Genomic DNA, 20,450 nt, shown 5'->3' on the forward strand with positions numbered 1-20,450 from the left:
TTTTATGTGGAGTTTATTGCTCTTTTTAATTTTGTGTTACTGAAAACTTGAACCTGAAAAACAAACACATAATGTTCTGTTGATTGCATGGATTTTAACAGTCAAACAATATGAGGTTTTGATGATTATTTGATGACTATTGTTTTATAAGAAAAGTATCAGAGAGGTAATATTGTTTATTTTAGGAATGTGTAAAGAGAATATCTCGGAGAAGACAAAAACAAGCTGGAAAACATCACAATATTACCAATATTGCCTCATTAATCACTTATTATTATTACAAAATGTTAACAATGTTGGGACATTAATATTAGCAGTCAGTAGTAGTAGTAACAGTCTTTATATGTCTTGTTTGTGTGGTTATGGAGTTACTAACTTTTTGTTTAAATGTCTACCACACACTACAGTGTATTTCCCTTAAGTCAGTGGTGTAAGACTGTGTTTTCCTGACATCTTCATCTGGCCTTGATAGGAGTTAATAATACACTGAATATTCAACATTGATGGAACAGTTGTGCAACAAGACTGAATAAAAGAAGAAGTCAGGTCTCCACACAGCACACATTTGGGATAACAACTATCCAGTAGGACAATTCATCAGGTAGGATGTCTTTTTGTTTTTGGATTGTGAAATGAATCTCAGTAATAATTAGGATAATATGTCTAATCTTCTCACACTTTTATTCATACAGACACTTGTGTACAGAGACGTGACGTGTTGTGAAAACATGAAGACTGTGATTCTTGCTCTTCTGGTGTTGCTGGTCGTCAGTCAGGGTGAGTTAACATTCAGGATACAACCAGTGGTGGAAAGTAATTAAATACATTTACTCAAGTACTGTAATTAAGTGCAATTTTGAGGTACTTGTACTTTACTTGAGTGATGATTGATTTCCATTTGATGCTACTTTATACTTCCACTCGACTACATTTCAGAGGGAAATATTGTATTTTCTACTCCACTACATTTATCTGACAACTTTAGTTACTTTTCAGATGAAGATTTGACACAATGGATAATATAACAAGCTTTTAAAATGCAACACATTGTTAAAGATGAAACCAGTGGTTTCTGACCTTTTTGGCTTTCGACGTCTTACAAAAAGCAGTGTGTAGTCGTGGTAACATTGCAGATGTCTATGAGTTGTTAACAGCTCCACCAAATAGTGATTTTTCCCTCTAAACTTCTCACATGGTTTCATTTCAATAAATGTTCAAATGATTCAATATTTCACCAAAAATCAAATATTTGAGAAAAATTCTAAAAAATGAAAACAGATTTATGTATCAGAACTTTGTTTTTTCTTCTTTCCTCTTTCATTAATCATCTCATGACCCCTCAGATTTATCTGGTGACCCTGTGGAGGGGCCCGACCCCTAGGTTTGGAACCACTGGACTAAACTAGCTAACTGTATATAAAGTAGTTCAAACTAGCTTCATCTCCAGCAACAACAGTAACATGCTGCTTACACACTGATGCTTCAGTATTAATAATCTAATCATGTCATATATAATAATATATCAGTCAGAGGAACCAAACCACTACTTTTACTGCAATACTTGAACTACATTTGGCTGCTAATACTTATGTACTTTTACTTAAGTAGGAATTTTCATGCAGGACTTTTACTTGTAATGGAGTATTTTTACATTGCTGTATTGGTACTTGGACCTGAATGCTTCTTCCACCACTGGATACTCCCCAAACCTGCAGTCTGTTTGAAAAATTGAAATGAAAATGCAGCATTAGTGTGATCAGAATGGTGAAAAAGATTTTTTTTTTTTTTAACCAGGTGAAGCCTTGAGGTGTTTCTGTGGAGGTGTGCATAAATACTGTCCAAGCCCTGTAGAGACCTGCTCTGGATCAAACACTTTGTGTGGCAAAGTCACGTTGACTGGTGTAATTGGTAAGTATTGTGGTATTCACTTACTTGGCCTGTGCAGCTTAAGATGCAAAAGTCACTATATGGTGAACAACTGCCATTAGTATTAAAACAATAAGAAAAATAATACATTATCTAATTGTTAATTCTGTCTTTTCCATGTTTTCACAGTTCCCCACAAACAGGGCTGTATGTCAGCAAATGACTGTAGGACTTACAATACAGACGTATCATCTTCCAATTGCTGCAAGAGCGATATGTGCAACAGATAAATGAACATCATCATCATTATTAATTTCTATAATAAAGAGCAATGTATTACAAGTTTAGCTGTTTTTCATTTTCACTTTTATTTTTGTCTCTCTTGTTCATTCATCAGTAGTTTTTCTCCTTAAGACACATATCTTATATACAATCATTCTGTGTCTGATTAACCTGTAACATGTCAGTGCAAAGCTTAAACTGACCAAATCTAACACAAATGTGAGCTCATCCTATATTCACAATGTTCCACTTTTACCATATGATCTTTTATTTACAGTTAATTAATCATTTAGTCAATTAAAGCTAATACAGGGTTTTTTTTTACAAGCTGAGTTCATTTAGGTGCTTTATCTGGGGCCAATGACCACAACGTCACAACCCAATACACTTCTCACCATCACTGGCTGGTTTCCAAATGGATGTCATGAAAACCTAATATTAAAAAGCTAAAATAAAGTTAGCTGAATGAATGCATACTGTAACGTGTAATGAGCTCAATGAAATAAGCCTAATGATAAGAATTATTATTACGTTGTTCTCGGCCCTGTTCCCTGGATCAGCACTACACAGCATGCAGGGAAAAGGAGGGGGGAGGAGATGGTTTTGCCAAACCTGATAAATAAAACCTACAGTACACTTAAATAATATTTTATCAACACCAGATGAGTTGTCTGTACTTAATTGTTTATGTATTGGAATATGTCCACATCTATGCTTGCAGGAATTACGTTATAAGAACTGATACCAACACAAATACAGACATGAAGTAAAGTTTTACCTGCAGAGATGAGAACGCTTTCATTGGTCGGTTCATTAGTAATATGGAGTCATGTTCTGACTCTTTATTGGTTAATCTTGTGACTCTATTACAAAGGATGACTGAGTCTTGCCTTTTCTCAGCTTTGGATCTCCCTGTTTCAGTATCTCAGCTTAGCTAAATCAAAATTAATCTCTCAAACACTTCTTAAGACTTCTTATAACTCACTTCCACGAAGACTTTCTCTTTGTTTTAAAGGATCCTGATTTAAATTACATTAATTTCATGCCTCTGTTTTTTGTTTTGTCTCAGTTTCACTTCTATCGTCACACTTTTGCTTCGTATATCTATTAATTTGTATCCTACTTTGTTTTTGTGGCATAGCTTATTTGACAAAATATGAAAAATCATTGCACAAGGTCCACATAATGGAAATTATCTGAAGTTTTCAGTCACATCTCTTGGAAAATATCTAGTAAGTGGCGCTTGTGTTAAGAATTTTTTTTGTCAAACTTCTGTTTCCAAAGTCAATAATGAATCCTCAAGCTAAACTTGAACTGGTACAACATAAACTATAATAGCCTTCAGTGTGATGTCACAATTTGTCAACAAAAAGCACAACATTTTGTTGTTATTTCAACATTGTACACTTCCCTCTGACTGGCAGTGTTGCTATTTCACTAATTGGAGCGCATCATGAGGGAAAAATACCTTTACAGCTTGATTAGTCAGCTAAAGTTGGCATCAGCAACGAGTCACTTTTTTATTGTAAATATGGAAATTAAAAATATTTGTCACATTATTTGACATAATAGTGTGTTTTCTTGGCATAAATGACTGGCCTTGATAAGTTATTCTGTGTTAAGTGAACCCAGATGATGGTTAATAACACACTGGATTTGCATCGATTAACAAAAACAAATAGCACTGATAACTATTGATTTGGAGTAACAACACATCAGTAGGAAAGTTCATAAGGGGGGAATGTTTTCAAGTTTTTGTATATTTAGGAAAATGCTCCCAGCAATAATTAGAAAAGTACAGAGTTTGATTTTTTCACACTTCTCCACAGAGCGGTGTGCAGCAACGTAACACTGTGAAAACATGAAGACTGTGGTCGTCGGCCTTCTGGCGTTGTTGGTTGTCAGTCAGGGTGAGTTAACAGCAAACCTGCATTTTAATAAAACTTAATAATATCCTCCTCAAACCCAGCCAAGACTCTGCAGTTGATTAATACCTGTAAATGTATGATGTGTTTCCAGTTTGAGCTCAATGTCAATCATTTGTGGCAGTGAGAATGCAGCAATAGTTTCATTTTACAATATCCGAACACGATTTTTTCTCTTTTTCTATGTGAAGCTTTGAGGTGCATTTGTGAAGGCCAGCTGAGCTGTTGAAGGTCGTTGGAGACCTGCCAAGATTTAAATGTCTGTGGCACCGTCAACATGTATGTTGGTCCCAGTAAAGTCTTGCAGTAGTCTTTACTAGGCATGTGCAGCAGCGTACTGAGGCATAAAAATCAGTCAAATCAGCCACCTCTGGTATGAAAACAAGTAGGAAACAACTTACCTGAACCAGTTCAGAATCATTACTTTCATCGAAAACTTGTCTAATGATCCAGTTTGTCTTTTCTGATGTTTTCAATGCTCCCAACTACTACAAGGTTTGCATGAGCTCAGGTGAGTGCATGGTGATGATTTATCCAGATGTATCATCTGCCTCTTGCTACAAGAGAAATCTGTGCAACAGATAAGTGAGTTTAATACAACACATCTTCCAATAAATGAATCAGTTGTCATGTAGTGTTTCATTTTTTTATACATCACTTGTTCCTCAATTTGTCCAATCATTTTCTAAAACTTGAATCTAATTGTTACACAGAAAGCTTTGTAGGACAGTTATTGTTTGTTTTTTAATAATTGAGCACTGTATGATTAAAGAGATGACACTTTCTCTAAGATTTACTGGGAATTAGTTTGAGCCATAGAAGAGACACACTTCCAATTCCCACAGACTTCATATTAAAGGCCAATTACAGGTATATTCACATTTTGGTTACATTTTTAGTGTGTTGCAGACCTGTTTACTCATTTACTAGTTTATATCTATCAAGTATCAAAAAACAAACATCAAAGTCCCTGCACACGCAGTCAAATGTGATTTTATTTATTTTGGCTATAAACAGACCTCTTTCCGGACTGACACTCCTCTGTCTCTGCTGTTAAATCGTTTGCATGAACTCCCCGTTTCTTTACTTTTCTTTTCCTTTCATGGGAGTTGTAGACAGGAAACATGGGAGAGACCTTCAATAAACCTTTTTCACAGCAGACATTCATGACCCTGGTATAGTGCATGATGGTTTACTTAAAAGGAACAGAGTCATGGTTAATGTTGTCAGTTCCATCTGTGCTTATGCTGTTATGAAAAGTCAAAGTGTTTGCTGTGAAAAAGGTTAATTCATTAGATTTTTAATTTTTTTATTGTATCAAAACACCATCCAATCAGTCAGGGGAGTTTGTGTTATGGTGGAGGGGATTGTCTGTATTTGAATGGCACATTGTGCCTTTAACAATAGTATTTTAGTTTTCATCAGCAGCATCCTTCTGTTGTTAAACATTACAGGCTAACTAAGCCTGTGGCACACATATTTCAGCTTCTCTCTGCTTGTTATCTCGGGACTGTTGATCTCAGACAGATAATTAGCCTGCAGACTTTTCTCTTTCCTGATCATATTGCACCATCTTGTGGTAGACAAGATTGCAGAAAGGCGTGTTAAAAAAGGAAATCTATGATGTTCACTAAACCAGTTCATTAATGCCTGTTTTTATTGTACAATTAGTTATTCATTAATGAAATGTTTTATTACTACTTCTGGGACACTTGTGGTCCCCCATAGTGAAAGTGTGTTTTCCTGACATCTCCATCTACCTTTATAGGACATTCTGAGTTAATAATATACTGAATATTCAACATTGATGGAACAGTTGTGCAACAAGACTGAATAAAAGAAGAAGTCAGGTCTCCACACAGCACACATTTGGGGTAACAACTATCCAGTAGGACAATTCATCAGGTAGTGTGTCTTTTTGTTTTTGGATTGTGAAATAAATCTCACTAATAATTAGGATAATATGTCTAATCTTCTCACACTTTTATTCATACAGACACTTGTGCACAGAGACGTGACGTGTTGTGAAAACATGAAGACTGTGATTCTTGCTCTTCTGGTGTTGCTGGTCATCAGTCAGGGTGAGTTAACATTCAGGATACAACCAGTGGTGGAAAGTAATTAGTACTGTAATTAAGTGCAATTTTGAGGTACTTGTACTTTACGTGAGTATTTCCATTTGATGCTACTTTATACTTCCACTCCACTACATTTCAGAGGGAAATATTGTACTTTCTACTCAACTACATTTATCTGACAGCTTTAGTTACTTTACAGATGAAGATTTGACACAATGGATAATATAACAAGCTTTTAAAATGCAACATATTGTTAAAGATGAAACCAGTGGTTTCTGACCTTTTTGGCTTTTGACGTCTTACAAAAAGCAGTGTGTAGTCGTGGTAACATTGCAGATGTCTATGAGTTGTTAACAGCTCCACCAAATAGTGATTTTTCCCTCTAAACTTCTCACATGGTTTCATTTCAATAAATGTTCAAATGATCCAATATTTCACCAAAAATCAAATATTTGAGAAAAATTCCAAAACTGAAAACAGATTTGTGTATCAGAACTTTGTTTTGTTTTGTTCTTCTCACGACCCATCAGATTTATCTGGTGACCCTTTGGAGGGGCCCGACCCCTAGTTTGGGAACCACTGGACTAAACTAGCTAGCTGTATATAAAGTAGTTCAAACTAGCTCCACCTCCAGCAGCTACAACAGTAACATGCTGCTTACACACTGATGCTTCAGTATTAATAATCTAATCATGTCATATATAATAATATATCAGTCAGAGGAACCAAACCACTACTTTTACTGCAATACTTGAACTACATTTGGCTGCTAATACTTATGTACTTTTACTTAAGTAGGATTTTTCATGCAGGACTTTTACTTGTAATGGAGTATTTTTACATTGCTGTATTGGTGCTTGGACCTGAATGCTTCTTCCACCACTGGATACTCCCCAAACCTGCAGTTTGTTTGAAAAATTGAAATGAAAATGCAGCATTAGTGTGATCAGAATGGTGAAAAAGATTTTTTTTTTTTTTTTTTTTTAACCAGGTGAAGCCTTGAGGTGTTTCTGTGGAGGTGTGGCTAAGAACTGTCCACGCTCTGTAGAGACCTGCTCTGGATCAAACACTTTGTGTGGCAAAATCCTGTTGAGTGGTGTAAAAAGTAAGTATTGTGGTATTCACTTACTAGGCCTGTGCAGCTTAAGATGCAAAAGTCACTATATGGTGAACAACTGCCATTAGTATTAAAACAATAAGAAAAATAATACATTATCTAATTGTTCATTCTGTCTTTTCCATGTTTTCACAGGTATCCACAAACAGGGCTGTTTGTCAGAATTTGACTGTAGGATTTACAATACAGTAAAACACTTATCAATGGCCCTTTGCTGCGAGAGCGATATGTGCAACATATAAATGAACATCATCATCATTATTGATTTCTATAATAAAGAGCAATGTATTACAAGTTTAGCTGTTTTTCATTTTCACTTTTATTTTTGTCTCTCTTATTCATTCATCAGTAGTTTTTCTCCTTAAGATACATATCTTATATACAATCATTCTGTGTCTGATTAACCTGTAATATGTCAGTGCAAAGCTTAAACTGACCAAATCTAACAGATAAGTGAGTTTAATACAACACATCTTCCAATAAATGAATAATCAGTTGTCATGTAGTGTTTCATTTTTTTATACATCACTTGTTCCTCAATTTGTCCAATCATTTTCTAAAACTTGAATCTAATTGTTACACAGAAAGCTTTGTAGGACAGTTATTGTTTGTTTTTTAATAATTGAGCACTGTATGATTAAAGAGATGACACTTTCTCTAAGATTTACTGGGAATTAGTTTGAGCCATAGAAGAGACACACTTCCAATTCCCACAGACTTCATATTAAAGGCCAATTACAGGTATATTCACATTTTGGTTACATTTTTAGTGTGTTTCTCAAATAAATCATTATTGAAAATGTAGACCTGTTTACTCGTTTACTAGTTTATATCTATCAAGTATCAAAAAACAAACATCAAAGTCCCTGCACACGCAGTCAAATGTGATTTTATTTATTTTGGCTATAAACAGACCTCTTTCCGGACTGACACTCCTCTGTCTCTGCTGTTAAATCGTTTGCATGAACTCCCCGTTTCTTTACTTTTCTTTTCCTTTCATGGGAGTTGTAGACAGGAAACATGGGAGAGACCTTCAATAAACCTTTTTCACAGCAGACATTCATGACCCTGGTATAGTGCATGATGGTTTACTTAAAAGGAACAGAGTCATGGTTAATGTTGTCAGTTCCACCTGTGCTTATGCTGTTATGAAAAGTCAAAGTGTTTGCTGTGAAAAAGGTTAATTCATTAGATTTTTAATTTTTTTATTGTATCAAAACACCATCCAATCAGTCAGGGGAGTTTGTGTTATGGTGGAGGGGGTTGTCTGTATTTGAATGGCACATTGTGCCTTTAACAATAGTATTTTAGTTTTCATCAGCAGCATCCTTCTGTTGTTAAACATTACAGGCTAACTAAGCCTGTGGCACACATATTTCAGCTTCTCTCTGCTTGTTATCTCGGGACTGTTGATCTCAGACAGATAATTAGCCTGCAGACTTTTCTCTTTCCTGATCATATTGCACCATCTTGTGGTAGACAAGATTGCAGAAAGGCGTGTTAAAAAAGGAAATCTATGATGTTCACTAAACCAGTTCATTAATGCCTGTTTTTATTGTACAATTAGTTATTCATTAATGAAATGTTTTATTACTACTTCTGGGACACTTGTGGTCCCCCATAGTGAAAGTGTGTTTTCCTGACATCTTCATCTGGCCTTTATAGGTCATTCTGAGTTAATAATATACTGAATATTCAACATTGATGGAACAGTTGTGCAACAAGACTGAATAAAAGAAGAAGTCAGGTCTCCACACAGCACACATTTGGGGTAACAACTATCCAGTAGGACAATTCATCAGGTAGGATGTCTTTTTGTTTTTGGATTGTGAAATTGATCTCAGCAATAATTAGGATAATATGTCTAATCTTCTCACACTTTTATTCATACAGACACTTGTGCACAGAGACGTGACGTGTTGTGAAAACATGAAGACTGTGATTTTTTCTCTTCTGGTGTTGCTGGTCGTCAGTCAGGGTGAGTTAACATTCAGGATACAACCAGTGGTGGAAAGTAATTAAATACATTTACTCTAGCGCTGTAATTAAGTATTTTGAGGTACTTGTTCTTTACTTGAGTATTTCCATTTGATGCTACTTTATACTTCCACTCCACTACATTTCAGAGGGAAATATTGTACTTTCTACTTTAGGGATGTGCAGAGAGCCCAGTATTTGTATGAGTATCTATATTTGTTGAGGCAGCAAAATTATTTATATTTGTAATTTTATTCGAATAAAAGTGGACATAGGCATAAAAATCCAGTTTTTGTTTTCATTGCGCTTTGAATTTTAGGATATTAAAGTGTTAAAATAATTGTTTACGAATAAGCTATCTTACAAAGGAGGTCCCCACATCAGGTCTCAAACTCTGGTCTCCCAGATCATATACAACTGCACTGACTACTGAGCTAAACCAAGTGCATCACCAACATGCAGAAAGACCTTATACACCCATAACACATAGACAGCACAGCATGTAACATGTAGAGAAGAACTTCAAAGGCGATTCTTGCTTTGCACTTTTCATTTATTGCCTATTTTTTACAACCTACATTTGTGGAAAGGAGAAGGGGAACAACATGTTATGGAGAGTCCCTTGTAAGCACTTCGCTTGTGTCTGTAGCTCAGCTTAATCTCTGGGGAACACCCCCAACTCCGGGAGTGATGTCCAAATAGGGACGTAACCAACCTGCACGCTGGTATCTGAGATGGGGTTTTTTTTCTTCCTGAAAACAAATAATTTTAATAATATTTGCATGAAATAAATGTTTGTAAAAAACCCACTATTTGTGCTTTGCCAAATGACGGATTTGGATTTGGGCACACCTCTATTTTACTTCACTACATTTATTTTACAGCTTTAGTTACTTTTCATTCTTACAAAAAGCAGTGTGTAGTCGGGGTCACATTTCAGATGTCTATGAGTTGTTAACAGCTCCACCAAATAGTGATTTTTCCCTCTAAACTTCTCACATGGTTTCATTTCAATAAATGTTCAAATGATCCAATATTTCACCAAAAATCAAATATTAGAGAAAAAGTCCTTGTGTACTTTTACTTATGCAGGATTTTTCATGCAGGACTTTTATTTGTATTGGAGGATTTTTACATTGCTGTATTGATGCTTTTACTTAAGTAAAGGATCTGAATACGTCTTCCACCACTGGATACTCCTTGAACCTGCAGTCTGTTTGAAAAATTGAAAATAAATGAATGAATGATCATGATAGTGATGTTTTTTTGTTTGTTTTGTTTTCAGGTATTTCCCAGCTGTTTCCCTTGAGGTGTTTCTGTGGAGGCATACAACCATCCTGTTACAACTCTATAGAGACCTGTTATAGACCAAACAATGTCTGTGGCAAACTGATCTTTAATAATGGATTCGGTAAGTATTGTGGTATTCACTCACTTGGTCTGTGCAGCTAAAGACGCAAAGGTCACTATATGGTGAACAACTGCCATTAGTATTAAAACAATAAGAAAAACAATACATTATCGAACTATTCATTCTGTCTTTTTCCATGTTTTCACAGTTACCAAATACTACAGGGGTTGCATGTCATTAGGAGATTGTAGACTTTTTCATGGATCTTGCTGCAACAGGGATCTGTGCAACAGATAAATGAGCATCTTCATTATGAATATCAACATATCTTACAATACATTAAAACTCTGCTGTGAGTTCTCCTGTATCCTTATAATAAAGAGCATTGTGTTAAAAATGTATCTGTTTTTCATTTTCACTTTTGTTGTCTCTCTTATTCATTCTTCAGTAGTTTTTCGGCTTAAGATACATATCTTATATACAATCATTCTGTGTCTGATTAACCTGAAACATGTCACTGTGAAGATTAAACTGACCAAATCTAACACAAATGTGAGCTCATCCTATATTCACAATGTCCACTTTTACCATATGATCTTTCTTTACAGTTAATTAATCATTTAGTCAATTAAAGCTAATACAGGGTTTTTTTTAAAGCTGAGTTCATTTAGGTGCTTTATCTGGGGCCAATGACCACAACGTCACAACCTTTGGGTCATGAAAACCTAATATTAAAAAGCTAAAATAAAGTTAGCCGAATGAATGCATACTGTAAAGTGTAATGAGCTCAATGAAATAAGCCTAATGATAAGAATTATTATTACGTTGTTCTCGGCCCTGTTCCCTGGATCAGCACTACACAGCATGCAGGGAAAAGGAGGGGGGAGGAGATGCTTTTGCCAAACCTGATAAATAAAACCTACAGTACACTTAAATCATATTTTATCAACACCAGATGAGTTTTCTGTACTTAATTGTTTATGTATTGGAATATGTCCACATCTATACTTGCAGGAATTACGCTTGCGGAAAGGAGTGTTAAAAAAGGAAATCCATGATGTTCACTAAACCAAATCATTAATGTCTGTGTTTATTGTACAATTAGTTATTCATTAATGAAATGCTTTACTTCTAGGACACTTGTGGTCCCCCATAGTGAAAGTGTGTTTTCCTGACATCTTCATCTGCCTTTATAGGTCATTCTGAGTTAATAATACACTGAATATTCAACATTGATGGAACAGTTGTGCAACAAGACTGAATAAAAGAAGAAGTCAGGTCTCCACACAGCACACATTTGGGATAACAACTATCCAGTAGGACAATTCATCAGGTAGGATGTCTTTTTGTTTTTGGATTGTGAAATTGATCTCAGCAATAATTAGGATAATATGTCTAATCTTCTCACACTTTTATTCATACAGACACTTGTGCACAGAGACGTGACGTGTTGTGAAAACATGAAGACTGTGATTCTTTCTCTTCTGTTGTTGTTGTTCGTCAGTCAGGGTGAGTTAACATTCGGGATACAACCAGTGGTGGAAAGTAATTAAGTACATTTACTCAAGTACTGTAATTAACTGCAATTTTGAGGTACTTGTACTTTACGTGAGTATTTCCATTTGATGCTACTTTATACCTCCACTCCACTACATTTCAGAGGGAAATATTGTATTTTCTACTCCACTACATTTATCTGACAACTTTAGTTACTTTTCAGATGAAGATTTGACACAATGGATAATATAACAAGCTTTTAAAATGCAACACATTGTTAAAGATGAAACCAGTGGTTTCTGACCTTTTTGGCTTTTGACGTCTTACAAAAAGCAGTGTGTAGTCGTGGTAACATTGCAGATGTCTATGAGTTGTTAACAGCTCCACCAAATAGTGATTTTTCCCTCTAAACTTCTCACATGGTTTCATTTCAATATAATGTTCAAATGATTCAATATTTCACCAAAAATCAAAGATTAGAGAAAAATTCTAAAAACTGAAAAGAGATTTGTGTATCAGAACTTTGTTTTTCCTTCTTTCTTCTCTCATGAATCATCTCATAACCCCTCAGATTTATCTGGTGACCTTTTGGAGGGGCCCGACCCCTAGGTTGGGACTAAACTAGCTAACTGTATATAAAGTAGTTCAAACAAAATACTTGTGTACTTTTACTTACGCAGGATTTTTCATGCAGGACTTTTATTTGTATTGGAGGATTTTTATATTTTATATTTTACTTAAGTAAAGGATCTGAATACTTCTTCCACCACTGGATACTCCTCGAACCTGCTGTCTGTTTGATCAATATTGAAATGAAATGAATGAATGATCAGAATGGTGAAAAAGAATTTTTTTTCCCAGGTGAAGCCTTGAGGTGTTTCTGTGGTGGCAATCAATTCTGTTCAAGCCGCCAAGAGACCTGCTCTAGACCACACAATGTCTGTGGCACAGTATACTTTTATGGTCAATCCAGTAAGTATTGTGGTATTCACTCACTAGGCCTGTGCAGCTAAAGATGCAAACGTCACTATATTGTAAACAACTGCTATTAGTATTAAAATAATAAGAAACAATACATAACCTAACTGTTCATTTTGTCTTTTTTCTGCCATGTTTTCACAGCTCCCTACCTCCAGGGTTGCATGACATCAAAGGACTGCAGGGCTTATAAAACAGGTTTATCATCTGTCACTTGCTGCAATCGTGGTCTCTGCAACAAAGTTTAATAAACATCATTTTTATCAATATCAACATATCTTGCTATACATGAATACTCTACTGTGAGTATTCATGTATCCTTACAATAAAGAACAATGTGTTACAAGTTTAGCTGTTTTTCATTTTCACCTAAGAAACACATCTTATATACAATCATTCTGTGTCTGATTAACCTGTAACATGTCAGTGCAAAGCTTAAACTGACCAAATCTAACACAAATGTGAGCTAATCCTATATTCACAATGTTCCATTTTTATCACATGAACTCTTTTTACAATTAACTAATCATTTAGTCAATTAAAGCTAATACAGGGTTGACAGTATTAATTTTGAGAGAGGATTTTTTTACAAGCTGACTGTGTTTCATACACAGATCTATTCAGGAAGTTCATTTAGGTTTTTGGGCTTTATCTGGGGCTTATGACCACAACGTCACAACCCAATACACTGTTAACCATCACTTGCTGGTTTCCAAATGGATGTCATGAAAACCAAAATTGAAAAGCTAAAATAAAGTTAGCTGAATGAATGCATACTGTAAAGTGTAATGATCTCAATGTGCGCTGTATTTCCCCCTCTCACGTTCTGGGCTCTCATATTTGTCAAACTTCATGCAATATACAAACCCTTTCTATGCAAAAGTTTGTAATCTGTGTATTGTCTTGGCTTTACTAAAGTGTGTCTTGAAAAAAAAGCCAGTATATACTGTATATTTTTTTCAACATCCTCAGAGCAATTTGCAGTTGATAATACCTGTTACCTCCTTGCATAGTAAAGTTGTTTATTGTTTTTTCCTAAGGAAAAGGTTTCCAAATCGATGTGTAAGCATTCTACATGACAGCCTGTTGATTGTGTGCACAGATATTATATTTGTATTATTGTATTACTGAGTGATTTGAACACTAATAAAAGGATCTTAAAATCTATTCTACAACTGACAGGCAACCAATGAACGGACTTTAGGACAGGTGAGATGTATGCTCTGCTTCTGGTCTTGGTCAGTACACGTGCTGCCACATTCTGAAAGATCAGTAACTTATTTATAGCTTTCTTAGGTAGAGCCAGATAGAAACTTCTCAAATATAAAGCTGAAATTTGGATAATCATTTAGTTGTTTAAATACTAATTTCTTAAGAATTTTACTTAAAAAGAAAGGTTTGAAATTGACGTGAAATTGTTTAGCACTAAAGGATCCAGGTTGCTTTTCAGGTCACTGTGCAGACATGCATGCAACATTCTGCATACAGTGGAATTCACTATTTGATGCAACACTGACACCCTCCCTTCAGGAGGAGTTTCACAATAGCAGTTTGCAGTGCCAGGGGGAAAATACCAGTGCACACACACACACACACACACACACATAGATACAGACAACCAAACACATGATCCCCTGCCTAGTGCGGATATGGTCAAGTGAGCATGTGGAGGGTTTTAGTTGCATTATGTCGTTCCTGAGCATTTCTTTGTCAACAGCAGCAAAATCATTCATAGTAGTCTTAGGCAGAGGGAAAGTATCCAAAGACAGGGGCTCAAACACATTCTGTATAATATGGTTTGGATCTAACCTAATTTTTGTGATCTTGTCTCTGAAAAATGCTGCAAACTCTTCACATTTCGATGTTGAGGTAGCTTCTTGGAGCTGGATTTATGAGGCTGTCAGTAGTTGAGAAAAGCATTCTGGGATTATTGTGATATTCAGAAATCAGGTTTGAGAAATTAGCTTGTCTTGCATTTCTCACTGCTTTGTGTTCTTTAAAAATGTCATAATGGTCTTGCAGCTTAGTTTTTCTCCATTGACGCTCAGTTTTTCAACAGTTTTTCTTTAAGTTAATAACATCCCCAGTTTTCCATGGTGGTTTATGTTTACATTTAATCTCTGATAACTTTGATCAGCTGAAACATCACAAGAGGAAGGAAGGATCTGTGGGGGTAGGCTTGATAGGGTCAAGTGAGCAGGTGGAGGGTTTTAGTTGCATTACGTCATTCCTGAACATTTCTTTATCAAGAGCAACAAAATCATTCATAGCAGTCTTAGGCAGCGGGAAAGTGTCCAAAGACAGGGGCTCACACACATTCTGTGTAACTTGGTTTAGATCCAACCTGATTTTTGTTATCTTGTCTCTGAAAAATTCCGCAAACTCTTCACATTTTGATGTTGAGGTGATGAAAGAGTGGCTTTTTGGAGCTGGATTTTTTGGGCTGTTAATAATTGAGAAAAACATTCTGGGATTATTGTGATTTTCAGAAATCAGCTTTGAGAAATTAGCTTGGCTTGCATTTCACATTGCTTTGTTGAAGATAGTGAGGTGTTCTTTAAAAATGTCATAATGGACTCGCAGCTTAGTTTTTCTACATTGACGCATCGCTTTTCCACAGATTTTATTTAAGTTGATAATGTCCCCAGTTCACCGTGGTGGTTTCTGTTTAGATTGAATCCTCCTATGTTTGGTTGGTGCCATAGAGTCAATGGTAGTCTTAAGCTTATTGTAAAATTATTGGCTAAATCATAACAAGAGGAAAGAAGAATCTGTAGGGGTATGTTATAAATATGATTTTTGAAATTTTCAGCAACTTCAGGGGTAAGATAACATTTCATAACAACCTGCTCAGTAACAAATCTAGATGATGATACAGTAGTGGTCTGAGAATACCAAGTCAATTACAGAGGATACAACAATCCTTAGACCATGAGTGATAATTAGATCCGTGAACGTGTGACTGCAGTTGTGAGTCAGCCCATTAACATGTTGAATAAAATCCATAGAGCCAGGCATTCCACCAGGGATTTTGGACCCCATGAAAAGATATCACATTGGACCCCACCACCACAGGCCTCACCAACCCTGCACAATTGCTGTAACCACACCTCAGGAACCCAATCTCTTGTAGTCCAGCACTTACTGTATGATATTTACTGACAGTGAGCTGTGAAAATATAACCCTGTGCAGACATGCATGCACCATTCTGCATACAGTGAAATTCACTATTTGATACACCCTCTATAAGAAATGTATTAAAGACCATCTTTAACAGTCTAAATGTAATTTTAATGGTAAAATTCTTGAATGGAAAATTATCTTTAACATTAATTAATAACTTAAAATACATATAAATTAAATATTCGTTAACATCTTTAATTAAAATGAATTAAGATTATCATCTATAGAATGATATAACAAACAGAAGATTAAAATCAGCAGCAGATTTCTGAACTAAGTGTACATACCAACTAAGTATACGACCATTTCTTATCATTGAAAAGGATTTAATCATTTTTCTTTTTTCCATAATAATAAAAAAAGAAATTACGCCAACTGACATGTCATTCAACACAATGCTGCTTACCTCCTTTTTCAGTTGGGAGTAGGGCTGGTTCATTGTTGGGGGATGGGGATGGGGAGACAGGACGGCTGATCCCGAAGCTGCCTCTGTTGGGCCTGGCACCAGGCAGGACAGGAACAACTGATTTAGTATCAATAGCTTGCTAAAAGTTTGCCTGCATTGATTAAATGTCGGCTATAAGTGGAGCAAAATATAAACACTCAGAATTTTCTGTGAAGATATTAAGTAACTGATGTTAGGGAAGCAAAAGTGGCCTCTTTCATTATGGACTAAGCTAACAGGTTAATTTCCACCACTCATGGACAACACCCATCTTTTTTTGTGTATATGTATAAGTGTGTAAGTGAATGTATCTTTCATGTATTTGTTGAGAGTGATTTTTGCAGACGAACTTCCCAGATGAGAAATTTAGCAGCAGTTATCAGCAATAACCCTAAAAATAAAAACATCATAAAAGTGTCATCTCTATATTTTTATGTGGAGTTTATTGCTCTTTTTAGTTTTGTGTTTCTGAAAGCCTGAACCTGAAAAACAAACACATAATGTTCTGTTAGTTGCATGGATTTTGAAAGTCAAACATTATTTCATTTTCTCTTTATAATGAGGTTGTGATGATTATTACAACAGTTTGTTTTATATGAAAAGTGTCAGAGAGGTAATATTGTTTATTTTAGGAATGATTAAAGAGAATATCTCGGAGAAGACAAAAAAAAAGCTGGAAAACATCACAATATTACCAATATTACCTCATACTTTCAAAGTACATCATATTCTCATTCAGCAGCTTCATTACTCAGACCAGATAAACATAACCAGTGAGTCACTCACATTACAAAATGTTAACAATATTAATATTGGTAGTTACAGTATTGATATGTCTTGTTCATGTGGTTATGGAGTTACTATCTTTTTGTTTAATTATCTACTGCAATACAGTGCATTTCCCTTAAGTCAGTTGTGTAAGACTGTGTTTTCCTGACATCTTCATCTGGCCTTTACAGATCATTCTGAGTTAATAATATACTGAATATTCAACACTGATGGAACAATTGTGCAACAAGATTGAATAAAAGAAGAAGTCAGGTCTCCACACAGCACACATTTGGGATAACAACTATCCAGTAGGACAATTCATCAGGTAGTATGTCTTTTTGTTTTTGGATTGTGAAATTGATCTCAGCAATAATTAGGATAATATGTCTAATCTTCTCACACTTTTATTCATACAGACACTTGTGCACAGAGACGTGACGTGTTGTGAAAACATGAAGACTGTGATTCTTGCTCTTCTGGTGTTGCTGGTCATCAGTCAGGGTGAGTTAACATTCAGGATACAACCAGTGGTGGAAAGTAATTAAATACATTTATTCAAGTACTGTAATTAAGTGCAATTTTGAGGTACTTGTACTTTACTTGAGTATTTCTACTTTATGCTACTGTATACTTTCACTTCACTTCATTTTATAGAGAAATAATGTTTAATGATTTTTCCCTCTAAACTTCTCACATGGTTTCATTTCAATAAATGTTCAAATGATCCAATATTTCACCAAAAATCAAATATTTGAGAAAAATTCCAAAACTGAAAACAGATTTGTGTATCAGAACTTTGTTTTGTTTTGTTCTTCTCACGACCCATCAGATTTATCTGGTGACCCTTTGGAGGGGCCCGACCCCTAGTTTGGGAACCACTGGACTAAACTAGCTAGCTGTATATAAAGTAGTTCAAACTAGCTCCATCTCCAGCAGCTACAACAGTAACATGCTGCTCTAACATTTATGCTTCAGTATTAATAATCTAATCATGTCATATATAATAATATATCAGTCAGAGGAACCAAACCACTACTTTTACTGCAATACTTGAACTACATTTGGCTGCTAATACTTATGTACTTTTACTTAAGTAGGATTTTTCATGGAGGGTTTTTACTTGCATTCGAGTATTTTCACGCTGCTTTCGGCAGTCTGTTTGATCAAAATTGAAATGAAAATGCAGCGTTAGTTTGATCAGAACGGTGAAAAAGATTTATTTTTTTTCCAGGTGAAGCCTTGAGGTGTCACTGTGTACGCGATCGAGACTGTTCAGGCCCAATACAGACCTGCACTGGACTAACCGATGTCTGTTACTACGCCGTCGCGTATATACCCGGTAAGTATTGTGGTATTAATTGAGTAGGCCTGTGCAGCTAAAGATGCAAAGGTCGCTATATGATGAACTACTGCAATTACTATTAAAACCATAAGAAAAATAGTACATTACCTAACTGTTCATTCTATCTTTTTCAATGTTTTTACAGATCTCACCGTAGCCAAGGGTTGCATACCAGCAAACGAGTGTAGGACTATGAGATTTAGTGATCATGTCGTATCTTCCGGTTGCTGCAGGGGCGATCTGTGCAACAAATTTGGAGAATAAAATAAATGAGAATCATCATTATTAATATCAACATATCTTACAAGAGAGTCATACTCTGCTGTGAGTGTTCCAGTATCCTTATAATAATGAGCAATGTGTTAGAGGTTTAGCTGTTTTATATTTTCACTTTTATTTCTCTCTCTTATTCGTTCTTCAGTAGTTTTTCTCCTCAAGATACATATCTTATATACAATCATTCTCTGTCTGATTAACCTGTAATATGTCAGTGTTTATGTATTAGAATATGTCCACATCTATGCTTGCAGGAATGAAATTATAAGAACTGATACCAACACAAACACAGACATGAAGTGAAGTTTGACCTGCAGAGATGAGAGATATATATAATAAATATATACAAATATAGTTACAAACAGTTATTGCATTACACAGAAACCTTTGCAGGACATTGTTTTTTTTCTTGTTTGTTTTTTTTAACAATTGAGCACTGTATGATTAAAGAGACGACACTTTGATCCAATGTGTGCCGGTGGTTGTGATTTGGCATTAAAATGTTGAATAAAATCCACAGAGCTTAACACATTTAGGAACTCAGCGGCTTTAGAGTCAGTCACATTATCCACATGTAGATTAAAATCACCTATAACCACAATGTTGTAATAATTGGTTCTGACAACATTTCGGTGAAGTCATCTAAAATGATAGGACACTGTTTGGAGGGTCTATATATTGTTATAACAAGCACAGGGGGGTGGGATTTTAACATTACAGCATAGTGTTCAAAGGAGCAAAAATCAACAATAGAGATATTTCTACAATGTAGAGCATCAGCAAATATAGAGGCAGTCCCATCGCCTTTTTTACCATACCTTCTAAAATTCTCAAAACTATAGCATGGAGGGGACGTCATACTACAACAGTAACATGCTGTTTACACACTGATGCTTCAGTATTAATAATTTAATCATGTCATATATAATAATATATCAGTCAGAGATATTGTATTGGAGTTTTTTTACATTACTGTATAACAGATAAATTGACCCTGTATGAGCCAGTCCGCAGCCTTAGATCCTCAGGTTGGGCCCTTCTGGCTGTTTCAAAGTTGAGGCTTAAAACTAAAGGTGACCATGCTTTTGCCATCAAGGCCCCTCGGCTTTGGAACGACCTGCCTGACAAGATAAGGTTAACAGAATCACTAACTTCTTTTAAATCACCTCTTAAAACCCATGTCTACAGACTTGCTTTTATGTTTCTTTTAATCTTTTCATCATCTCTCTATTGTGTTTCATTGTCTTCTACTGTTGTCTTCTTAATGTCGGACTTGTTATTTCTCTCTTTTTATCTTTATAGTAAAGAGCAATGTGTTACAAGTTTAGCTGTTTTTCACTTTTATTTTTCTCTCTTATTCG

General features: G+C 35.4%; 1 protein-coding gene and 2 long non-coding RNA genes across 5 annotated transcripts; 2 read left to right on the forward strand and 1 right to left on the reverse strand.

Moving 5' to 3' along the window:
- The first annotated feature begins 5,326 nt into the window (after nucleotides 1-5,326).
- Nucleotides 5,327-7,180, forward strand: LOC121887628. Its single transcript, XR_006093011.1, has 3 exons — nucleotides 5,327-5,978; nucleotides 6,070-6,154; nucleotides 7,143-7,180. It is a non-coding gene; the product is annotated as an uncharacterized LOC121887628 (long non-coding RNA).
- Nucleotides 7,181-9,811: 2,631 nt separating this feature from the next.
- LOC121887626 lies at nucleotides 9,812-19,004 on the reverse strand. Of its 2 annotated transcripts, none has more exons than XR_006093008.1 (4): nucleotides 18,922-19,004; nucleotides 16,662-16,753; nucleotides 13,224-13,303; nucleotides 9,812-9,997 (listed from the first exon to the last, which is right to left on the reverse strand). It is a non-coding gene; the product is annotated as an uncharacterized LOC121887626 (long non-coding RNA). The 2 variants fall into 2 exon arrangements; XR_006093009.1 differs by lacking the exon at nucleotides 9,812-9,997 and adding an exon at nucleotides 10,379-10,878.
- LOC121887624 (ly-6/neurotoxin-like protein 1) lies at nucleotides 17,487-19,108 on the forward strand. Of its 2 annotated transcripts, XM_042398544.1 has the most exons (4): nucleotides 17,487-17,796; nucleotides 17,888-17,972; nucleotides 18,703-18,810; nucleotides 18,959-19,108. In XM_042398544.1, the coding sequence occupies exons 2-4, from the start codon at nucleotides 17,924-17,926 to the stop codon at nucleotides 19,075-19,077; spliced, it is 276 nt and encodes a 91-aa protein (XP_042254478.1). In that variant the 5' UTR covers nucleotides 17,487-17,796; nucleotides 17,888-17,923; the 3' UTR covers nucleotides 19,078-19,108. The 2 variants fall into 2 exon arrangements, with proteins under 2 accessions (XP_042254478.1, XP_042254477.1); XM_042398543.1 differs by lacking the exon at nucleotides 17,487-17,796 and having other exon boundaries at nucleotides 17,810-17,972.
- The last annotated feature ends 1,342 nt before the right edge of the window (nucleotides 19,109-20,450 follow it).

This window comes from Thunnus maccoyii, chromosome 20 (genome assembly GCF_910596095.1).
Source record: "Thunnus maccoyii chromosome 20, fThuMac1.1, whole genome shotgun sequence".
In the NCBI taxonomy this organism is placed as follows: Eukaryota; Metazoa; Chordata; class Actinopteri; order Scombriformes; family Scombridae; genus Thunnus; species Thunnus maccoyii.